Raw genomic sequence first — 23,037 nt, 5'->3', positions numbered from 1 at the left:
TTCACACTCACATTCACACCTACAGTCAATTTAGAGTCACCAGTTAACCTAACCTGCATGTCTTTGGACTGTGGGGGAAACCGGAACACCCAGAGGAAACCCACATGGACACAGGGAGAACATGCAAACTCCGCACAGAAAGGCCCTCGCCGGCCACGGGGCTCGAACCCGGACCTTCTTGCTGTGAGGCGACATCGCTAACCACTACACCACCGTGCTGCCTATTATTATTATTATTATTATTATTATTATTATTATTATACTACATATGGTACGCATTCCTTTCAGGTGTTCAACGTGTCTTTCTCTTTCAAAATTCTCTCAAAATCTTCTGTGTATTTGTTTGCAAATTGTTACAGTCGCTTACTAGCGCAGAAGTTTTACATCTCTGATGCGTCTCTATTCCAGTCTTTTGATGTTCATCAGTATGTTTTTCTCTTGTAAATATGTGTGAAGAATATCTCATGAAGTTTTGGTCACCTTTCAGGTGTTCAACATGTCTTTCTCTTTCCCTGTGTACAAAGAAATGCTTGTATGCATGTGCAGCAGAAAACTTTCTCATTGAATATTCGCATCAGCTCTGACGTGTGATGTCATGTCGTCTTGAAACCATGCAATATCGTAAACCATACTCAATGCTCATTCTCCATTGGGTAGAGTGACGTAATACATGTAGGATAAGCGATATGCTAACAATATTGCATGCTATCGAACCAAATGAATGAAACCTGCTAGAAGGGAATAGAACACGTGTTTTTATTCCATTGAAAAAGTGTCCTGTATGTATAATGATTTTCATTATTGTCCTGATTAAGAGCCTGAATGGCCTGAGGGAAGAAGCTCCTCCTCATTCTCTCTGCGTTGGCCTTAAGGGAGTAAAAGTGCTTCCTTGACCTCAACAGGGAGAAGAGTCCATAGTTGGGATGGCTGAGGTCCTTCATCATCTTCCTGGCTTTGGTCTGATACCTCTTGGTGTAGATAGATTGCAGATCAGGGAGCTCAGTGTGAATGATGCACTTGGCTGATCGCACCACTCTCTGGAGAGCCCATCTGTCCTGCTTGGTGCTGTTCCCAAACCAGGTGGAGATATTTCCCATCAGGATGTTCTCAATGGTGCAGAAATAAAAGTTTGCGATTCCAATAACATCTCATAGGATGTTAACCCTGATGGATAAGTGGTACAGACCATGAATGGATGCACGGATATTCAGGAAATTTAGTGGAAGTACAGGTGAGTACAAGACTGAAACAGACCAAAAAAGTAAAAACCTCAAGCTCATGCAACTGTTTTGTTGAGTCCTATGCGAGCCCAGTCCTGATACACACCACACATGCCCTGTGGCAAGCGTTCTAAAAAAAACCTGTTACACCTGCACATCTCATGAGAAACATATGAAATTAGTCATCACTGATTTTTAGATTTTGATGCTGATTCATTGGCATAATGGATGTGAATAGGTGTTATTCATCAGTTGTAGTGTTATTGGAGCCGTTAACATCAGTAATTAAAAAACAAAACAAAACACTTTTCTCTTTAACCACAGATTATAATCACCATCTACCTCTATATTTTCATCAGGCTTTGAACCACGGATTATATTAGCAATTTTGCACAAGACATTGCACAGTATATCTACCGCTATGTTTGCACATTGTTTGTTTGCCTCTCCTTTTTTAAAAAAATGTTTCCATTTTTCATTCTACTTTTATATTTTGCATTCCATATGCACTTTATATTTCATATTATATATATATATATATATATATATATATATATATATATATATATATATATATATATATTGGTAAGCATAGTTTGGTCGGGCAGTTGCAAAATAAGAATTTCATTACCCAATAATAAACTGCTGTGTCTGTTATTGTGCATATGACAAATAAACATCTTAAATCTTGAATCTTTAATTTTGCGCAGCAATACTGCCCAGACAGATCAAGTGAGCTTTCACAGTAACAGGAATCTTAATATTTTACCTGAAGGGCAATAAATGAACAATTATTATGAACAAATAAATTTATTAATTGTAATCAATTAATCATTTTATCAAGTAAAAATAATTTTAAATTTAAAGAAGCTCAGTTTCCTTTAAAAGAAAGTACACAATTTGAAAGCAAGTGGAAACATTTATGCAAAACAAGCCTCTTATTTCTCCATATAAATGAAATGAAATGAAAAGCTGGTATAATTCATAAGGGTTTATTTATCAGTTATTTGATGAGGACTCATCCTGAGAGGATGATGATTGTATTCAGACACAATCTCTACGAGCTCTTTACAGTCATAAGGACATCACAAACAAGCTCTGAAAAACACAAAGAAATAACCCAAAGTTAGTGTCCTATGGAGTCCAAAGTTATAGAAAATGAATTATGGATCATAACATGGTCTTCTTCCTGTGTAACTGACAATTTGTTGTGAAATGCAGTGAAATTCAGAAATTAGTGAATTATGCCTTAACTGGAGCGTCAGAAAACATTGCACAGATATAATTCGAGATTTTGGATGAAAGAAAGCGTTCAAGTGCCATTATCTAGCATTCGAGTTTGCCAGTTTATGAGACAAAAGCCATTCAATCTTGAATTAGACCATGACTACAATGCTGTGTGATTAAAAATGGTCATTTATTAAATGCTGTGAACTGATCTTGCTTTTCTCTTTGAATATCCACAAAATCTGTGATTATTATTTTTCTTCATTCATTCTTTTTAATTTTTTTATTTATTTATTTTTACAAAATATGTAGGTCCACAATAGTGTGTGCATCTGTGACCCTCAACTGAACAGCAAATACAAGACTTGCACAAATATTCTGAGTTGAAAGACACAATTTTTCACAATCGCCTTCACTTAAAGGTAGACTGCCTTTCAGATTTTTTCACATTTAGGTCATAAAAAGAATTTTCCCTGACATCCAGTTTTTTTTTTTTAGTGGACCAAAAGCTACTGAATTCGAATCACAGACTTCCATTTTATTACTTTGTTTTTTTTCCCCCCCAAAAGAACAATTAATGAATTTAGACACACATGGCTTTAAAGTGCTGATGACACGTTTTTGACATCTTTGGCGATGTTTTATAACATAAAAAGTAATTCCCAATGATCCATATATTAATTCACGAAGGCGCCTATTTTACAAGTTATGATAAAAAACGCGGCTATTTGGGCAAATTTGACGGGGCTGCAGCACCCAGGAGACGAAGGAGGAGGAGGAGCTATATGATGTCAGCGAAAGAAGCTTCCTCCTAACTTACCAGTTTATTGTTGATGCGGCAGGTGTTCAGTTTATCATTATTAGTATTTTTATTAGACATTATATATATATATATATATATATATATATATATATATAGATAGATAGATAGATAGATAGATAGATAGATAGATAGATAGATAGATAGTTATTATGCCTTCGCGCTGTGTTGCCGGCTTTTGCTCCAAAACCCACAAGGATGGGGTAAGTTTATTCAAGTTTCCCAGAGATCCCGAGCTGCATGCGAAGTGGGTGAAGCAAGTCAGGCGCACTCATGACAAGTGGGAGCCCTCACCAACATCCGTCCTGTGCTCTGAACACTTCGATTTGGATTGTTTTGACACCCTTCCCAGCTTAAAAGAATCTCTTGGGTGTTCAGTTCAGCACAAACGTGTGCTGCTACCATCAGCAGTGCCTACAGTATTCCGGAGGGGGTCTACTAGTAGCTATGCTGGATCCAGCAGTCGCCTGGGACAAGGCGACTCCTCCAAAGACAGTCCTCCTGTCAGAACATGTGTTGAGAAACGACATAAGATAAAGGTACGTAGAGCTATAGAGTGCTCTGACATGATGCTAAAAATAGTAACCATGCGGTCTGTGCGGCCATCTTGGAAGTGACTTGCTCCAGAGCGCTCATAGAGTACACATCATAGAGTACACATTCATGATAATCATAAATGTAATCATAAAGTCGGCATGATATCAGTCATGTATTTGCTTGTGAAAGCTTGCGGCTTTCATGTAACTGCCGCCTAGCAACGAGAGGCAAAGGGTAAAGAGGGTAGGCTATCATAGATTCTATTCGGAAGAGATCAACACATGATTGCTTAAAAATTAGGTATTTTAACAATTTGCATCTGTTTTGTGATTATCGTGACACTTGTGTGTTATATAGAACTGTATGTCTTATCAGCACATCGAGGATCTTCCACCGGAGGCTTTAGCAAGTACTCGTAGCAACACTACACTTTACCCTTTGCCATGCGTTGTTAGGGAACGGTAGCAAGTACCCCGATGACCGACTTCAAGAATATGTAGAAAAAATTTAGAAATTATACTTTCCAAAAGTCATTTGAGCTTAGTGTATTGCATTTCCATTTATATTGTAGGTTCTTGCTGATGTTTTTGCGGAGTATGACGCAGCTGCTGAATCAGAAGCTGCAGAGTTTGTATGTACTAGTTGTGAACATTCACATTATCAATCTCATTTATTTAAAATCAGATAAAATCATGCCATCATGATCACTGCTTAAAGTACCAGTATTTGATTGTTGAAGAGCTAGCACTAGAAAGTTCACCGGCGTTTTCATGCGCCATTTCCATTGAGTAGAACAGCCAGTGAACCGCAGCGTGTTCTTCGCTGACGTCACAGCATGGCCGCGAGCCATGGACCCAGTTTTCTTGCGCTGTGCAATTAAGAGTTGGATATTCACGTAACAACAGCTTCTTTTCACGTAATTATAACAGAAATCTAACATGTTTGCCATGTTGTATAGTTTATTTAAGAAATTGCATAGAGTCATGTTCGTGTCATCAGCACTTTAAATTCTCTGCTATTTTTTCCTGCTTCACCATGACCCAATTCAAAATACTACGTCATGCATCACGTGGTGGGCTTTTCTCGTTTGTGCAAGGCATTGTGGGATACAAATTTGAAACAGGAGAGAAAAATGGAGGACGTGAGTGTGCGAATGAAACGTGAAAGAGCGACTACAGTAACAGAAAGTGAGAAGAAAAGACGTTATGCTATATACGAAGGAAAGGAAATGCAGGACCAAACTAATAAATATTGGCGTTCAGTGAGCACCTCAGTGTGATCAGCTGCTCGTTTAGTGACAGAATGATGGAACTGTCAGTGCACGATCAAGGTAAACCTGTAGATGGCAGTAATGCGACACTGTGGATGCCAGCTGTTATAAAACCCAAATGATGAAGACGACAACGACTCAGATAAGCATGCGCATGCGCACACAGACTTCCTCTGTCTGCTCGACTGAGCGATTTCATGTATGTTATTTGCTCGGGAATCTCCTCAAATTAAATAACTTCCCAGCCACAGAATGGTCTGATATTTTTAAGATATTCCAGAAATAAACATATATCACAATGACCACATTTCAGAGGAAACTAAATTTCACTGATTTTATAAAATCGAAAGGCCGTGTACTTTTGATTAGTTGACAAACTCTTAATCTTGGTTTACAGAGTGACATTAGTAAGCCTTATTATCTTCTTCATTCTTTATCCATTTTTGACATTGCTTTGTTTGTTTTTGTCTCTGCCTAATCTACTGTTTGTTGATCGCCCTACCTCTATTACATCTTTGTGTATTGGTTTACTTTGCCCCTTTGGCTTGAGGTGTTTCTAATGAAATTAAGCAAACAGTACTGTAAATTTTGTAGAGCCGTGCTGAAAAAAAAATCTGAATGTCTGGACATGATCCACTGAACATCATTGGGTCTTTTGTTTGGTACTTTCAGATTTAAAATCCATAACCATAAGTAAAAGAGCCAGTGCTGCAATGGCTGTCTCAAGGCCAGTTTCCCTTCCTTTTTATTCTGATGATACAGAGGTAATCTGTAAGTCATACTAGGAGCAAGAAACAAACAAACTTAATCAAGCATAACTGAACATTGCCATTGTTAGTACTAAATTATAGTCATTGATTATCTTATCCTGAAAGACCTTCACAAGTGGGCAAATGAAATAAATGTGAATTAGAAATAAATGTGTGTGTACTCCCACCCAGTGGCCACAGCCTAACATTACATCCAAAAGACTGTAACATACAATTGTGGTAAAAGTCATCATGGGCATGAATATCATGGTAATATTAGGTTTTCAGTGATTTCTTTGAACTGTTCTTTTTCTATGGCAGAATGATTGTACAACATACATTTTGAATAGAAAAACAACCCAAGAATTTGGTGTACAAGTGTGTGTTGATTTTTGGTTTTCTGAAATCAACACAGGGTCAAAATTATAAATACAGGTTCAAAAATATACATACACCACACCTAATATCTGGTTAAATGTCCCTTAGTGAGTTTCACCTTGACCAGATGTTTTCGATAGCCATCAACAAGCTTTTGGAAGAATTCTGGTTGGATACTTGACCAGTCTTCTTGGCAGAATTGGTAGAGTTGAATTAAATTTGTTTCCAACTTTTAAGCACAGTCCTCATATTTTTTCAGAAGGTTGTGGTCAGAACTTGTTTTAAGATTAATGTTTGCCTGGGCTAAGGAGAGAAAGAACTGGACTGTTGCTCAGTGGGTCAAAGTCCTCTTTTCAGATGAAAGTCAATTTTGCAAGTAAGTTTTCTTCCAAGATAACCTTCCACATGGCTTGATTCATGTGTCCTTCACAAACAAAAAAACCTGCCCCATTCCAGCCTTGCTGAAGCACCCTCAGATCATCACAGATCCTCCACCAAATTTCACAATGGGTGTGACACACTGTGACCTGTAAACCTCTCCAGGTCTCTGTCTAACCATTAGATGACCAGGTGATTGGGAAAAGCTGAAAATTGGACTTAAGAGAAGATGACCTTACTCCAGTCCTCTATGGTCCAATCCTTATGGTCTTTAGCAAACCACAGCCTGGCTCTTCTTTGCTTCTCACTGATGAAGGGCTTTTTTCTAGCTTTGCATGACTTCAACTCCACCTGGAGGAGCTTGTTTTGAACTGCCCAAGCTGCCATTTGCCATTCTTTTTGTAAGTCACTTGATGTCATCCACCAAATTGATGAGTTGGTGAGTGACATTCGAAGATGTTGATGATCTTTCTGATCAGTGGAGAGTCATTTTTGCCTTCTGCCAGTCTGTAACTTTGTTGTCCCCACTGTCTGCAGCTTGACCTCGTTCTTATGAACTTCTGTCTTTGAAATGTTGAGAATGGAAGCAAGTTGACACTCACTGTATCCCTCTGTCAGTAAAGCCAGAATTAAACCTTTATTTTTCTCACTCAACTTTTCTTTTGAACTATTTTGGCATTATGAATAGATATTTTTGATTTCCAATTAAATTAAAGGTACTTCTAGCACTATTTTTGCCATCCAAACTGGTCCTATTGCAAAAGGATAGTGATGACCACAGCAGACACAGATTATTTTTCCTCATTAAATCTGATTTGGTTCAGGTGATCACCTAATCAGTACCTCATTAAGTAAAATGAGGTGTGCTCACTGAGCTCTATATAAAATCTGGAGAACTCATAGCCTATTCCCCTCTGTAGAGACAAGTGAAGCCATCTGGCCACCATATTATCACTCCCATCGCATGTATTTAGCTTACGTGTTAAACCGTGGTATCTGATCAAATTTGCCACAAGAAAAGTATCTCCTGACTCCCCCCCTTTCATTATCTCCTCTTATTTTCTCAACTTTACCCACATTCCTTATATATCTTTATAGCGCTTCCCACAACTGTTATTTTTTTCCTTTTCCAGTTCAGTCTCTGATCATTTTTTTTGAATGGCTCTTTTTTTACGACTATAATTATTTTTACGGTCCAAATTTTGTGTAGCTTCCAGTAGTCTAAATGACAGTTCCGCTCCACGATAGGAGTGGTAAGATGGTGGCCAGCTGGCTTCACTCTGACAAGCCTATGGCTCTCCAAATTTTATATAGAGCTCAGTGGGTGTGCTTGTGTTGGAATTCCAGCACAGACACTAGAGTGAAATGACTGTCATACATAGAGATGCTGATTTAAAGAAAATTTGAAGTGGTCATTAATTTTTTTTTTCCAGAGCTGTACCCTAAACCAGAAAAGGTTGGGGCAGCATGTTGAAACCGAAACAATACAACAGCACAATATTTGATGGTTTACCTCATGAATTATATATATTTTTAAATAAACATTTATTTCAATTTTGATTCAACACATTTCAAAGAACGTTGGAACAGTAAAGCATTTACCACTTTATAATGTTGCCATTCCTTCTCACAACACTTAAATGATGTTTAGGGACTGAAGATACCAAATTATGAACAATTTCAGGTCTTATTTTGTCCCATTCTTCCCGCGAACAGGTCTTAAGTTGTGCAATAGTATGTGGTTTGTCATTCTCATATTTGTTTCAAAATTCTCTACACATTCTCTATTGGGGACAGATGGTACAGACACCCTTTCCTTCCACAGGCATGCCTTTGTAATACAGTGTCTTGCAAAAGTATTCATCCTCCTTGGTGTTTGTCTTGTTTTGTTGCATTACAAGATGGAATTAAAATTGATTTTTTGGGGGTTAGCACCATTTGATTTTCACAACATGCCTACAACTTTAAAGGTGAAAGTTGTTTTAATCCCCTCACATACTTGTGCTTTACCCATCTTTGGGGTCCCTCATACAGGTGCCACCTATCCTGGGGGTCCCTTGTATGGTTTACACACAGGGCACACCTCCAATGGCCTCCCAGCAAGCCATCCCACTTCTGACACCATCTGTAGCAAAGTGAAAGAACAGTCACCTTATCCTGCCTTGAACCCAGGTCTACAGGGTGCCAAACGTGCACCCTGACCACAACACCAAAGAGAATTAAGGTGATGGAAAAAACAACAACAACAAAAAACAGAAATCTGGACTGTACATAGGTATTCACCCCCTTTCATATGAAACCCCTACATAAGAACTGGTCCAACCAATTAACTTCATAAGTCACATAATTAGTTGAGTAAGATCCACCTATGTGCAATCAAAGTGTCACATGATCTGTCACATGATGTCTGTATAAATCAACCTGTTCTGGAAGGACCGTGACTCTGCAACACTACTAAGCAAGCAACATGAAAACCAAGGAGCCTCCAAACAGGCCAGAGACAAAGTTGTGGAGAAGTATAGATCAGGGTTGGGTTATAAAAAATATCCCAAACTTTGAATATCCCAAGGAGCACCATTAAATCCATTATAGCAAAATGGAAAGAATATGGCACCACTACAAACCTGACAAGAGAAGCCCACCCACCAAAACTCACAGACCAGGCAAGGAGGGCATTAATCAGAGATGCAACAAAGGCACCAAAGATAACACTGAAGGAGCTACAAAGATCCATAGTGGACATGGGAATATCTGTCCATAGGACCACTTTAAGCTGTACACCCCACAAAGCAGGACTTTATGGAAGAGTGGCCAGAAAAAAGTAATTGCTTAAGAAAAAGCTGTTTTACACCATGGTGTGCTGGGGGGGCAGCACATCCAAGAAGGGCACATCCAGGCTGGACAAACTGATCAGGCGGGCCGGCTCTGTGGTTGGCATGAAGCTGGACTCTCTGGTGACAGTGGCAGAGAAGAGGTCTATGGACAAACTATTGAACATCATGGACGATGCCAGTCACCCTCTGCACACCGTCATCAGCAACCAGAGGAGCCTGTTCAGTGACAGAATGCTCCTTCCCAAGTGCAGGATGAACAGACTCAAAAACTCCTTTTTCCCTCACGCCATCAGACTGTACAACTCCTCTCTGGGGGGAGGAGGGGTAACAGGAGGACAGAGGATGGGAAGGAGCAGTAGCCTAGCCTAACAATAAGCAATACCAGACAGTGTGCAATATAATGTGCAATATAAAGTGCAATATCTTTCCTGCTACCCCCCCACACACTTACCCTAACCCCACTTCCCCCCCTTCCTCTCTTCCCCATATCTTATTCTTTTATATTTGTATATGTAAATACTTAATTTATTTTAATTTATCTAGAAGTTTTCTCTATTTCTTTTATCTGTTTATCTGTAATGATGCTGCTGGAATCTTAATTTCCCTGAGGGAACCCTCCCAAAGGGATCAATAAGGTTTTATCTAATCTAATCTAATCTAATCTAATCTAATCTAATCTAATCTAATCTAATCTAAAACACATTTGGAGTTTGCCCAACAGCATGTGGCAGACTCCCCAAACACATGGAGGAAGATTCTCTCATCAAATGAGACTAAAATTGAACTTTTTGGCCATCATGGGAAATGCCATATGTGGCGCAAACCCAACACCCTGAGAACACCATTCCTACAGTGAAGCATGGTGGTGGCAACATCATGCTGTGGGGATATTTTTCATCTGCAGGGACAGGAAAGCTGGTCAGGACTGAAGGAAAGATGGATGGCACTAAATACAGGGCAATTCTGGAGGAAAACCTGTTTGAGTCGGCCAGAGGCTTGAGACTGGGATGAAGGGTCACATTCTAGCAGTACAATGACCCTAAACATACTGCTAAAGCTACACTGGAGTGGTTTAAAAGGAAACATTTAAATGTCTTGGAATGGCCTAGTCAAAACCCAGACCTCAATTCAAATGAGAATCTGTGGCATAACTTGAAGATTACTGTACACCAATGCAACCCATCTAACTTGAAGGAGTTGGAGTAGTTTTGCCTTGAGGAATGGGGAAAAATCCCAGTGGCTAGATGTGCTAAGCTAATAGAGACATACCCCAAGAGACTTGCAGCTGTAATTGCAGCAAAAGGTTTTTGTGTTCATCCCCCAAAAGTCAAAAGTATTGTGTGTGTGTGTGGGGGGGATACCTATGCACATTCCAGATTTCTGTTTTTTTCATCTTATTCTTTGTGTCACAATAAAACAACAATTTTCACCTTTAAAGTGGAAGGCATGTTGTCTAAATCAAATGGTGCTACCCCCCCCCCCCCCCCAAAAAAAAATCCTTTTTAATTTCAGCTTGTAATGTGACAAAACAGGACAAACACAAAAGGGGATGAATACTTTTGCAAGATACTGTATGTGCAGAATGTGGCTTTGCATTGTTTTGTTGAAATATCCCTGGAAAAGATGTTGTCTTGAAGGCAGCTTTTGTTGCTCTAACATCTCAATGTACTTTTCTGCATTAATGCTGCCATCACAGAAGTGTAAGTTACCTTTGCCAAGGGCACTGACACAACCCCATACCATGACAGACCCTGGCTTTTGGACTCATTGCTGGTAACAGACTGGATGGTCCTTTTTGTCTTTGGTCTGGGGCACATGTCCATTTTTTACAAAAAGGACCTGGAATACTATGGCATACACTGTTAAAAGTATGGTCAATATCTTTTTTTTTGTATTCACATGGATTCATATGAAATGGTATCAAAATGGGGAAGTATGAACTACAACCCCGATTCCAAAAAAGTTGGGACAAAATACAAATTGTAAATAAAAACGGAATGCAATAATTTACAAATCTCAAAAACTGATGTTGTATTCACAAAAGAACATAGACAACATATCACATGTCGAAAGTGAGACATTTTGAAATTTCATGCCAAATATTGGCTCATTTGAAATTTCATGACAGCAACACATCTCAAAAAAATTGGGACAGGGGCAATAAGAGGCTGGAAAAGTTAAAGGTACAAAAAAGGAACAGCTGGAGGACCAAATTGCAACTCATTAGGTCAATTGGCAATAGGTCATTAACATGACTGGGTATAAAAAGAGCATCTTGGAGTGGCAGCGGCTCTCAGAAGTAAAGATGGGAAGAGGATCACCAATCCCCCTAATTCTGCGCCGACAAATAGTGGAGCAATATCAGAAAGGAGTTCGACAGTGTAAAATTGCAAAGAGTTTGAACATATCATCATCTATGGTGCATGATATCATCAAAAGATTCAGAGAATCTGGAAGAATCTCTGTGCGTAAGGGTCAAGGCCGGAAAACCATACTGGGTGCCCGTGATCTTCGGGCCCTTAGACGGCACTGCATCACATACAGGCATGCTTCTGTATTGGAAATCACAAAATGGGCTCAGGAATATTTCCAGAGAACATTATCTGTGAACACAATTCACCGTGCCATCCGCCGTTGCCAGCTAAAACGCTATAGTTCAAAGAAGAAGCCGTATCTAAACATGATCCAGAAGCGCAGATGTCTTCTCTGGGCCAAGGCTCATTTAAAATGGACTGTGGCAAAGTGGAAAACTGTTCTGTGGTCAGACGAATCAAAATTTGAAGTTCTTTATGGAAATCAGGGATGCCCTGTCATTCAGACTAAAGAGGAGAAGGACGACCCAAGTTGTTATCGGCGCTCAGTTCAGAAGCCTGCATCTCTGATGGTATGGGGTTGCATTAGTGCATGTGGCATGGGCAGCTTACACATCTGGAAAGACACCATCAATGCTGAAAGGTATATCCAGGTTCTAGAGCAACATATGCTCCCATCCAGACGACGTCTCTTTCAGGGAAGACCTTGCATTTTCCAACATGACAATGCCAAACCACATACTGCATCAATTACAGCATCATGGCTGCGTAGAAGAAGGATCCGGGTACTGAACTGGCCAGCCTGCAGTCCAGATCTTTCACCCATAGAAAACATTTGGCTCATCATAAAACGGAAGATACGACAAAAAGGACCTAAGACAGTTGAGCAACTAGAATCCTACATTAGACAAGAATGGGTTAACCTTCCTATCCCTAAACTTGAGCAACTTGTCTCCTCAGTCCCCAGACGTTTACAGACTGTTGGAAAGAGAAAAGGGGATGTCTCACAGTGGTAAACATGGCCTTGTCCCAACTTTTTTGAGATGTGTTGTTGTCATGAAATTTAAAATCGCCTAATTTTTCTCTTTAAATGATACATTTTCTCAGTTTAAACATCTGGTATATCATCTATGTTCTATTCTGAATAAAATATGGAATTTTGAAACTTCCACATCATTGCATTCCATTTTTATTTACAATTTGTACTTTGTCCCAACTTTTTTGGAATCGGGGTTGTATGAATTTAATATAAACTGCAGAGGCTCTGATCAAAAGCAGCTGTTCAGTTACCTTGAAATTATTCATATTGGCACTACAGCATGACTTTCATAACATTTCACACAAATCTTGTTACTTTGAAAAATTTGCCTGCATTTGCAAGTGCTTCACCAAGCTCCACCTGTGTTGCTGAATGCCTGGTATATGTCCAAAATATAATTTTAATAAATACACAGAACATCCTTCATTACCTTCAGAAAGTCGCCTTTTGTCACCAACTGTATTATCCATCCATCCATTATCTGTAGCCGCTTATCCTGTCCTACAGGGTCACAGGCAAGCTGGAGCCCATGCCAGCTAACTATGGGTGAGAGGCAGGGTACACCCTGGACAAGTCACCAGGTCATTGCAGGGCTAACACATACCGTAAAGACACACAACCATTCACACTCACATCTACGGTCAGTTTAGAGCCACCAATTAGCCTAACCTGCATGCCTTTGGACTGTGGGGAAAACCAGAGCACCCAGAGGAAACCCACGTGGACAGCATGCAAACTCCACACAGAAAGGCCCTCGTCAGCCGCTGGGCTTGAACCCAGGACCTTCTTGCTGTGAGGCAACAGTGCTAACCACTACATGCCGCCACCAACTATATTATTTATCTGCATAGGGAGATGGTAACTGTGAGACACATCTGATATTTCTAACACTGACATAAAAATTCTACACATAGTTTTAAAACATCAATGTATTAAGCCTTTCAATATTGATACATTTGTATTTCCTGTATAAAAGCACTAAAGGTGCCTTTTCTCATTGTTTATGTTGAAAATTTGATTAAAGCTCTTAGTTTGCTGCAGACAGATTTTTGTGCCCAAAACAACCATGAAAGGACCACATGGACAATAGCTATGAAGGATGGGATCTGGTGTTGGGGCATTTTTCGGCTGAAAACATTGCTCATTTGACAGTGTCTATATTAGGTCAGTGAATCCTGGTGACAAGATTGCAGCAATAAGAGACTCATTGAGAATGATAGCCACCATACCATTTCAACATATGGGCATTGCATTTGCAATATTTAACCAGGACTACTGACAGCAACCTAAGCTGTCATGTCATTTGTCTTGCTGGAACTAAGAGACTTTGAAAAATGGACCACATATACAGCCCTCTCAGAAAGCATTGGAACAGCAAGACCAATTCTTTTGTTTTTGCTAGACACTGAAGATATTTAAGTTTGAGATCAAAAGTTGAATCTCAGAAGATAGATCAGAATTTCAGGTTTCATTTCCCATAACAACTAGATATGTTAAAGAGCTTAGAAAATGTTTCCTTTGGTAGCCCAGCACCCAATTTTTAAGTTGAGCAAAAGTATTGGAACTGATAGGTTACAATAGATTAACATAAATAACATATAATATTTGGTTGCATATCCTTTGCTTGCAATAACTGCATCAAGCTTACTGTGAAGCATTTTTGTTTGTTTTGAGGGGTTTCAACCTTTAGTCTCCTCTTCATGACCCATCCATCATCCATAACCACTTATCCTGTGCAGGGTTGCAGGCAAGCTGGAGCCATAGTCTCACCCCAGCTGACTATGGGTGAGAGGTGGGGTACACCCTGGACAAGTCACCAGATCATCACAGGGCAGACACAGAGACAAACAACTATTCACACTCACAGTCAATTTAGAGCCACCAATTAACCTAACCTGCATGTCTTTGGACTGTGGGGGGAACCAGAGCAGCCGGAGGAAACCCATGCAGACATGGGGAGAACATGCAAACTCCACACAGAAAGGCCCTTGTCGGCCGCTGGGCTCGAATCCAGGACCTTCTTGCTGTGAGGCAACAGTGCTAACCACTACACCACCGTGCCACCTCCTCTTCATGATTGAAATTACTTTAATTTAATATTATAATAAATTATATTTTTATAGAGCGTTGAACAAGAGACATTGTTGCAAAGCAGCTTTAAAGAAATATATAAATTCTGGATATAAATTTTAGACATATGACTCTATATATAATTTTTTCCTAATGACCATCTCATTGGGAGCATGTCATCTCAGACAGGTTCCTCTCACCTTTACATTACATTACATGGCATTTAGCAAATGCTCTTATCCAGAGCAATGTACAAGAAGTGCAAAGTCAGGTAAGTGAAATGCTGAACTTCTAGACAAGAAAATTTTAGTGCTAACTGAACAAGCTATAGAACATTACTTAGTGTCAATTCAGTTGGTCAGGTTCAATGCCTGAACTGATAATCACATCAGTGGTTTTGATTTGGCTAATCAGACACAAGGTATGCCACCACTCTTACCAGAATGGTTGGGGGTTAGGTGCCTTACTCAAGGCCACTTAAGCCAATCCTGCTGGTCCAAGGAATCAAACCAGCAACCTTTTGGTCCCAAAGCTGTTTCTCTAACCATTAGACCATGGCTTCCCCTTAGTGTAGTATTCTGCTGAAGTACCAATACTCAGTAAACAGCCAAGGAAACAAACCAACCATACAAAGTACAACTAAATAGAGAAAAATAAAACTTACCAGCTAACTCCAGGATAGACAGTACACAGCCTGGGTTGGTCTAGACCAATATGCAGTTACACGGTGGCCAGGGAAGCAGGGGAGAGATTCAGAATATTTATTGTTACAAAAAAGAACAACGAAATTTCGTTTGGAGCATCCATACAGCAGAGTTGATAAAGTGCAAACCCATAAATAAATACATACCCCCCTAAGTAACCCAGTGTAAGCATTTGACCCAATATTACATCAGTACAACAAAAGCAGCATAGCAAATAGCAGCATAAGTTCAAGTTCAAGCATAAGTTCATCAATGTTGATAAAGTGCAGAGCAGGGACATTCAAACAGATACCTGAGTATTGTGACATTGTATAAACAGTGCAAAAACCAGATCAGTGCCATTATAATGTTATAACGTTATTGTCTGGGGGGGGGGGGGATCAGGGGAGAGAGAGTAGTGACAACTGCAACAATGCAAACCAGTTCAATGATATTAATTGGTGGATGTGGTTGTGGATGTGGCAGAGTTCAGTAGCCTCACAGCTTGTGGATACAGGCTATTGGCCAGTCTAGATGTTCTGGCCTGTATGGACCTGTATCTTCTCCCTGAGGGCAGCAGGTGAAAGAGGTGATGAGCAGGGTGGTGCTGATCCCGCAGGATGTTGTGCACTCTTCTCAGACAGCAAGTGGAGTAGATGGTGCTGATCTCTGGGAGAGTCGTTCCAATAATTCTCCCGGCAGCTTTCACCACCCACTGAAGTGCCTGCTGGTTGTCCTTAGTGCAGCTGGAGAACCACACTAGAAATCCATGTGTCAGCACACTACTGATGGCACAGTTGTAAAAGTTCACCATCAGAGGTCTGGGGATATTAGCGCTCCTCAGCTTCCTCAGGTAATAGAGCCGCTGTTGTGCTTTTCCCACAGCTATGGAAATGTGAGTGCCCCAGGACAGGTCCTCAGTCACTGTTACCCCCAGGAACTTGAAACTCCTCACCCTCTCTACCACATCATTGCCTATGGAGAGAGGTAGGTGGTCAATGTGTCCTTTCCTGCAAAAGTCCATGACTATCTCCTTGGTCTTCTTGGTGTTTAAGGCCAAGTTATTGTTGTGGCACCATGACTCCAGGTGTTGTACCTCTCTCCTGTAGTTTGTCTCATCGTCGTTAGTAATAAGTCCGAGAACCGTGGTGTCGTCAGCAAACTTGACAGTGAGATTGGATGAGGAGGAGGCAGAGCAGTCATGTGTAAACAGAGTGTAGAGCAAAGGGCTCAGCACACACCCTTGAGGGGCCCCGGTGTTAATGACAAGGGTGGAGGAGGTGTTCTTGCCCACTCTAACACTCTGTGTGTTAGAAAGTCCACAATCCAATTGCACAGGGTGGTGTTGAGTCCCAGCTGGTGGAGTTTGGACTGGAGTTTGAACGGCCGGATGGTATTAAAAGCCAAACTATAGTCCACAAAGAGGAGCCGTGCATAGGTGTTCTTATACTCCAGGTGCTCCAGCAGTGTGTGCAGCACCGTGGCAATGGCGTCCTCAGTTGACCGGTTCTCTCTGTAGGCAAATTGGTGTGGATCCAGTGTTGGTGGTAAGGCAGCCTTGATGTGTTTAATGACCAGTATCTCCAGGCATTTGGCGGGAATGGAGGTGAGTGCCACAGGTCTGTAGTCATTAAGATATGTGACATTGGACTGTTTTGGGAGGGGGACAATGGTGGCTGCTTTGAAACAGGCTGGAACAAGAGAACAGGACAGTGAGGTGTTAAAGATGGAGGTGAAGACGTCCGCCAGCTCCGCAGCACAGAGGTGTAGTCGGAAGAAGTGAGTCTTCAGTCTGTACTTGAAGGTGGTCAGGGAGTCAGCAGTTCCGACCTCAATGGGAAGGTCATTCCACCAATGAGGACCCAGGATAGACAGCAGGCTTGAACAGGCTAGGCAGGAGCAAAGAGGAAGAGGGGCCAGGCAACCAGTAGTAGCAGAGCATAGGGATCTGGCTGACCTGTAGGGGCAGATCAGTCTCTGGAGGTATGCTGGCCCTAACCCCTTGATAGCCTGGTAAGCTAGCACCAATGTCTTAAATTTGACATGAGCTGCAATAGGTAGCCAGTGCAGGTCAGCAAGCAGAGGGTTGACATGGGAAGAATGAGGGAGGTTGTAGAACAGGCGAGCTGCAGTGTTCTGGATGAGCTGCAGGGATTTGGTGGCAGATACTGGAAGGCCAGCAAGGAGTGAGTTGCAGTAGACCAAGCAGGAGAGGATCAATGATTGGACCAGGAGCTGAGTACAGTAGGTGCTGAGGAAAGGGTGGATCCTTCTGATGTTGTAGAGGAGGAATCTACATGTCAGGGTCATTGTAGCAATGTTCGCTAAGGAGGAGAGTTTGTCATCAAACAGGACTCCTAGGTTCTTTGCACTGGGTGAAGGTGACCTAGAGATGTCTACCAGGGAGATGACAATGTCCAGGGATGGAGAGGATGGAGCGGGAATGTAGATTACCTCCGTCTTGCCTGGCAGGCAAGCAGAGATATGTACAATATAAAGCTGATCTTAACTCTCATTTATACATCACAAAGAAGGAGAAATCAATGTTAATTACCATTACACATTACAAATGAAATTATAAAATATGCATAAATAAGCATGGAATGTCATTCACATCTCCCATTCTCTATGAAAATAAAAAAAGTAAAAAAAGATTATTTCTAATCCCCTCTTTGTGCTCTGTAGGCCTTTGTATTTCTAAGTAGGGCGTACTCGTGTTTATATGAAAGAATATAAATGATTATTTTGAGTAATATTCACAGCTTTCAAGGCAAACCTCGAAACAACTGTGTGATCCACATGCAGTAAACAATTCCAATTAATTGAATTGAAATTGATGCTCGAGTTTCTGACTTCCAGTTTTTTTTAAATCTCACTCTGACCACTAAGATCTCAATATTTTTCATCAAAACAACTACAGTTATATTCTAAAATAGTTATTTATTTACAGGAATCAGTTTGATTTGAAAAAAAAAAGTAGGTAAAGCTATGAAAACTCACTTCAAAGACTCCCGTGAAGCAAAACATCAAAACTAGCAGACGGAAAATTTTGCTGAATCCTTCATCAGAAACAGTGAGAGCTGTTTTAGAGAACATCCCTATAAAAAGTTATCTGACTGATATTCACGAGTAATCCAGTCAGGAGAGAGAGAGAGCCTGACTGCTTTCCTGTGACTCAAAAAGCACCAGCAGTTTCCAGACGTCACGCAAGCAGAAAATTTTTACTCTGTTGTACCAACTTCAACCTGTAGTTACTCCCAAAGTACTGAACAGATCTTAACCAGATACATTTTGTTGGAAAGCAGAAATTATAAGCTTTTTAATGATCATATTCATGATAGAAAATATTCAAGAGTTAAGCATTGACAGGTTTAGAAACTCAGATGAGCGTCTGCATGCACAATTTTCACAGCACGTCCAGCAAGCATCTGATATGCCTATTATAATGTATTATATTTACATGTATCAGAATATCTGTTATGCCAAAAAAAAAAAAAACATTTAAAGTACTTGTTGAATAAAAACAACATAAAATCTGTTCATTCAAGTACTGTTCCTAATTACAGTAGTATGCAAAAGTTTGGCCACCCCTGGTCAAAATTGCTGTTACTGTGAACAGTTAAGCAAGTTGAAGATGAAATGATCTCCAAAAGGCACAAAGTTAAAGATGACTCATTCCATTTATATTTTAAGCAAAAACATTTTTTTTTAATTTTCATCTTTTACATTTTCAAAATGACAAAAAAGGAAAAGGGCCCAAAGCAAAAGTTTGGGCACCCTGCATGGTTAGTACCTAGTAACACCCCCTTTGGCAAGTATCACAGCTTGTAAACACTTTTTGTAGCCAGCTAATAATCTTTCAGTTCTTACCTGGGGCATTTTCACACATGTCCTTGCAAAAGGCTTCCAGTTCTACAAGTTTCTTGGGCTGTCTTGCATGCACTGCTCTTTTGAGATCTATCCACAGATTTTCAATGATGTTTAGGTCAGGGAACTGTGAGGGCCAGGGCAAAACCTTCAGCTTGTGCCTCTTGAGGTACGTATTCCATTGTAGATTTTGAGGTGTGTTTTGGATCATCGTCTTATTGTAGGACCCATCCTCTTTTTAACTTCAACCTTTTTACAGATGGTGTGATGTTTGCTTCCAGAATTTGCTGGTATTTATTCGAATCCATGCTTCCCTCGACCAGTGAAATGTGCCCTGTGCCACTGGCTGCAAAACAATCCCAAAGCATGATCGATCCACACCCATGCTTCAGAGTTGGAGAGGTGTTCTTTTCCTGGAATTTGGCAACCTTTTTTCTCCAAACATACCTTTGCACATTGTGGCCAAAAAGTTTTATTTTGATTTCATCAGTCCACAGGACTTGTTTCCAAAATGCTTCAGGCTTATTTAGATGTTCATTTGCAAACTTCAGATGCTGAATTTTGTGGCTAGGACGCAGGAACGTTTTTCTTCTGATGACTCTCCCATGAAGGTCATATTTGTTCAGGTGTCGCTGCATAGTAGAACAGTGCACCACCACTCCAGGGTCTGCTAAATCTTTCTGAAGGTCTTTTGCAGTCACACAGGGGGTTTTATTTGCCTTTCTAGCAATTCAACGAGCAGTTCTTTCAGAAAGTTTTCTTCATCTTCCAGACCTCACCTTGATCTCCACTGTTTCTGTTAACTGCCATTTCTTAATAACATTACAATCTGAGGAAGCAGCTACCTGAAAACACTTTGCTATGTTCATGTAGCCTTCTCCTGCTTTGTGAGCATCAATTATTTTATTATTCAGAATGTGAGGGAGTTGCTTAGAGGAGCCCATGGCTGTTGATTTTAGGGACAAGTTTGAGGAGTCAGAGAATTTATACAGCTTTGAAATCTGCATCATCTGACCTTTCCTAACGAAGAATTTGAACAAGCCACAGCTCAATAAGCTAATTAAGGTCTGGAGCCTTGGTAAAAGTTACCTGAGAACTCAAATGTATTGGGGTGCCCAAACTTTCGCATGGTATTCCTTTTCTTTTTTCACTCTCTAATTGTACAAAACAGAAATAATACACAAATCTTCAGGTCCTTCTCATATGAGCCAAGATGAAATTATCCATCCATTACCTGTAACCGCTTATCCTGTGCAGGGTCACGGGCGGGGCGGCATGGTGGTGTAGTGGTTAGCGCTGTCGCCTCACAGCAAGAAGGTCCGGGTTCGAGCCCTGTGGCCGGCGAGGGCCTTTCTGTGCGGAGTTTGCACGTTCTCCCCGTGTCCGCGTGGGTTTCCTCCGGGTGCTCCGGTTTCCCCCACAGTCCAAAGACATGCAGGTTAGGTTAACTGGTGACTCTAAATTGACCGTAGGTGTGAATGTGAGTGTGAATGGTTGTCTGTGTCTATGTGTCAGCCCTGTGATGACCTGGCGACTTGTCCAGGGTGTACCCCGCCTTTCGCCTGTAGTCAGCTGGGATAGGCTCCAGCTTGCCTGCAACCCTGTAGAACAGGATAAAGCGGCTAGAGATAATGAGATGAGATGAGAACTTAAATAGTTTCGAGAGCAAAGAAGACAAGTCATACCAATTTTTTTTTTGGGTGGGGTGGGGTAGGGGATGCAGAATGCTCCCAGTACTCAGGCACATGAAGGAACCCACATCAGCCTGAAGATTTTAGATTGTGGTCCATATTTGATGAACCATAAGTCAAGCAAAGAAAATTCCCTTTGCCGCTTAGTTGTTGGGTTCTAAAATAAAATAAAATAAAATAATAAATAAACAAACAAACAAATAAATAAAAAGGCTCAAGAGCCATTTAATTCTGCCCACACTAATTTATGAGAATTAGCATTATACGCTAAACCTATTTTTGCAAACTCATCTTTGGGTTATCTTCCCCAATATGCTTCCAAATGACTTAGACTTTCACATTTGCCTCGCCATTTTGCTCTTTCATCAGAGGCCACTGTCAGCTTCCTAAACTCAGAGGATTTCAAACCCACAGTCCCGTCTAACCAATAGTCAACAACTGGGATTTGGAAATTTGACCTGTGGGATAAAGTTGACATGCAGAGATCCAAATATTTCAGCTCTCTGGGTGGATACCTGAATGGTGATAATGAACATCTTTGCTTCTGTTGTGATCATTTTGTGGGTTTTGTGCTGCTGTCGCACTTTCACTGAATTAGTAGTCAACATACTTTAGTTAGTCAAAGTCGTCTTATCATCCTGTCTTCAGTAAGATAGCATAGTTGAGGTAAAAACAAAACAGTTTGCCTATTTTAATTGTTATATATTGTTGCATATTTTATTAAATATACTGCATATATATTTTGCAGGCCTTGTCGCTATAATGGAGGGAGACGCATCTCTTAACAATACAAATTTAACACGTTTCATGGCAATTTTGACCATGGAAAAGTTGGACCTACCACCATCCAGTGCCTTTTTCATATTCATTTTTGGCATCTTCACATACTGTTTAATTTTGTTCTTCCACTCAGTACTGCTTATGACTATTGTTGTAAAAAGGGATCTGCATAAGCCTATGTACATACTGCTGTTTAATTTGTCCATATGTGACCTTATGGGAGCTACAGCTTTTTATCCTCAGCTTGTTTGTAGTATATTTTCTCAGACTAGAAAAATATCCTACCCTGCCTGTGCTTTGCAAGGCATCATTATTCATCTTTATGGAAGTGGAGCTCTTTTATTTCTCACTGTTATGTCTTATGACCGATACATTGCCATTTGCAAGCCTTTGAGATACCACGATTTGATGACAGAAGATACCTTGGCAAAACTTATTTTCATGGTGTGGTCTGTCAATATTTTCATGGTTGGGTCTCTATTTACGCTCACAATAAGCAAAGAAATTTGCAGGATAAATATAGTGGACACATACTGCAATAATCCATCGTTAATGAAGCTAAGCTGTGAGGATATGAAAGTGATTAACTACTATGGCTTGTCTCATATAGTTCTTATACAAGGCTCTTCTGTACTGGTAGTATCATTGACATATATAAAAATCCTAATTACCTGTCTTTCTACAAAACAGACACACGCTATAAGTAAGGCAATGCAAACATGTGGGATGCATCTCGCTGTTTTTTTGAGTTTTGAAATTAATGCATTCTTACTACTGATTTCTCACAGGTTACAATCAGTATCTCCAGACATACGAAGGGCCTTTGGTGTTTCAATTCTTATATTTCCTCCAATTCTTAACCCTCTAATTTACGGGTTAAAAACAAAGGAAATTTGAATAACAATTTTTCAGTTCTTAACAACAAAGGTTTTTTTTTTAAAAATGAATCTCACAAATAACTGAACTAAAACACATACTGTACACATTCTGAATTCACAAAAAAAGTAAAAAAAAACAAAAAAACACGCACACCCAAAAACAAAAACCAGAATCAGTATGCAGAGGAGCCATTAGAAGAGCAGACATTTACCCATCTTTTATTTCATAAAAAAAGAATAAAACATAGTAGAAGACTGATATGGAAACCATGAATTTCAACCTCTTATAATAATAATAATAATA

At 40.2% G+C, this 23,037-nt stretch overlaps 1 protein-coding gene across 1 annotated transcript; it reads left to right on the top strand.

Annotated features, from left to right (window-relative positions):
* Window positions 1-21,837: 21,837 nt before the first annotated feature.
* On the top strand, window positions 21,838-22,752 carry LOC132901249 (olfactory receptor 56A3-like). The gene has a single exon (XM_060943572.1). It carries the CDS (start codon window positions 21,838-21,840, stop codon window positions 22,750-22,752), a length of 915 nt encoding a protein of 304 aa, XP_060799555.1.
* The last annotated feature ends 285 nt before the right edge of the window (window positions 22,753-23,037 follow it).

The sequence above is a fragment of the Neoarius graeffei genome, chromosome 17 (genome assembly GCF_027579695.1).
Source record: "Neoarius graeffei isolate fNeoGra1 chromosome 17, fNeoGra1.pri, whole genome shotgun sequence".
NCBI lineage: Eukaryota > Metazoa > Chordata > Actinopteri > Siluriformes > Ariidae > Neoarius > Neoarius graeffei.
The sequence above is the reverse complement of the archived record's forward strand: the minus strand, read 5'-3'. Positions and strand labels throughout refer to the sequence as shown.

Coding starts and splice junctions, on each gene's coding strand:
- LOC132901249 (XM_060943572.1), top strand. CDS start 21,838: ATGGAGGGAGACGCATCTCTTAACAATACAAATTTAACACGTTTCATG.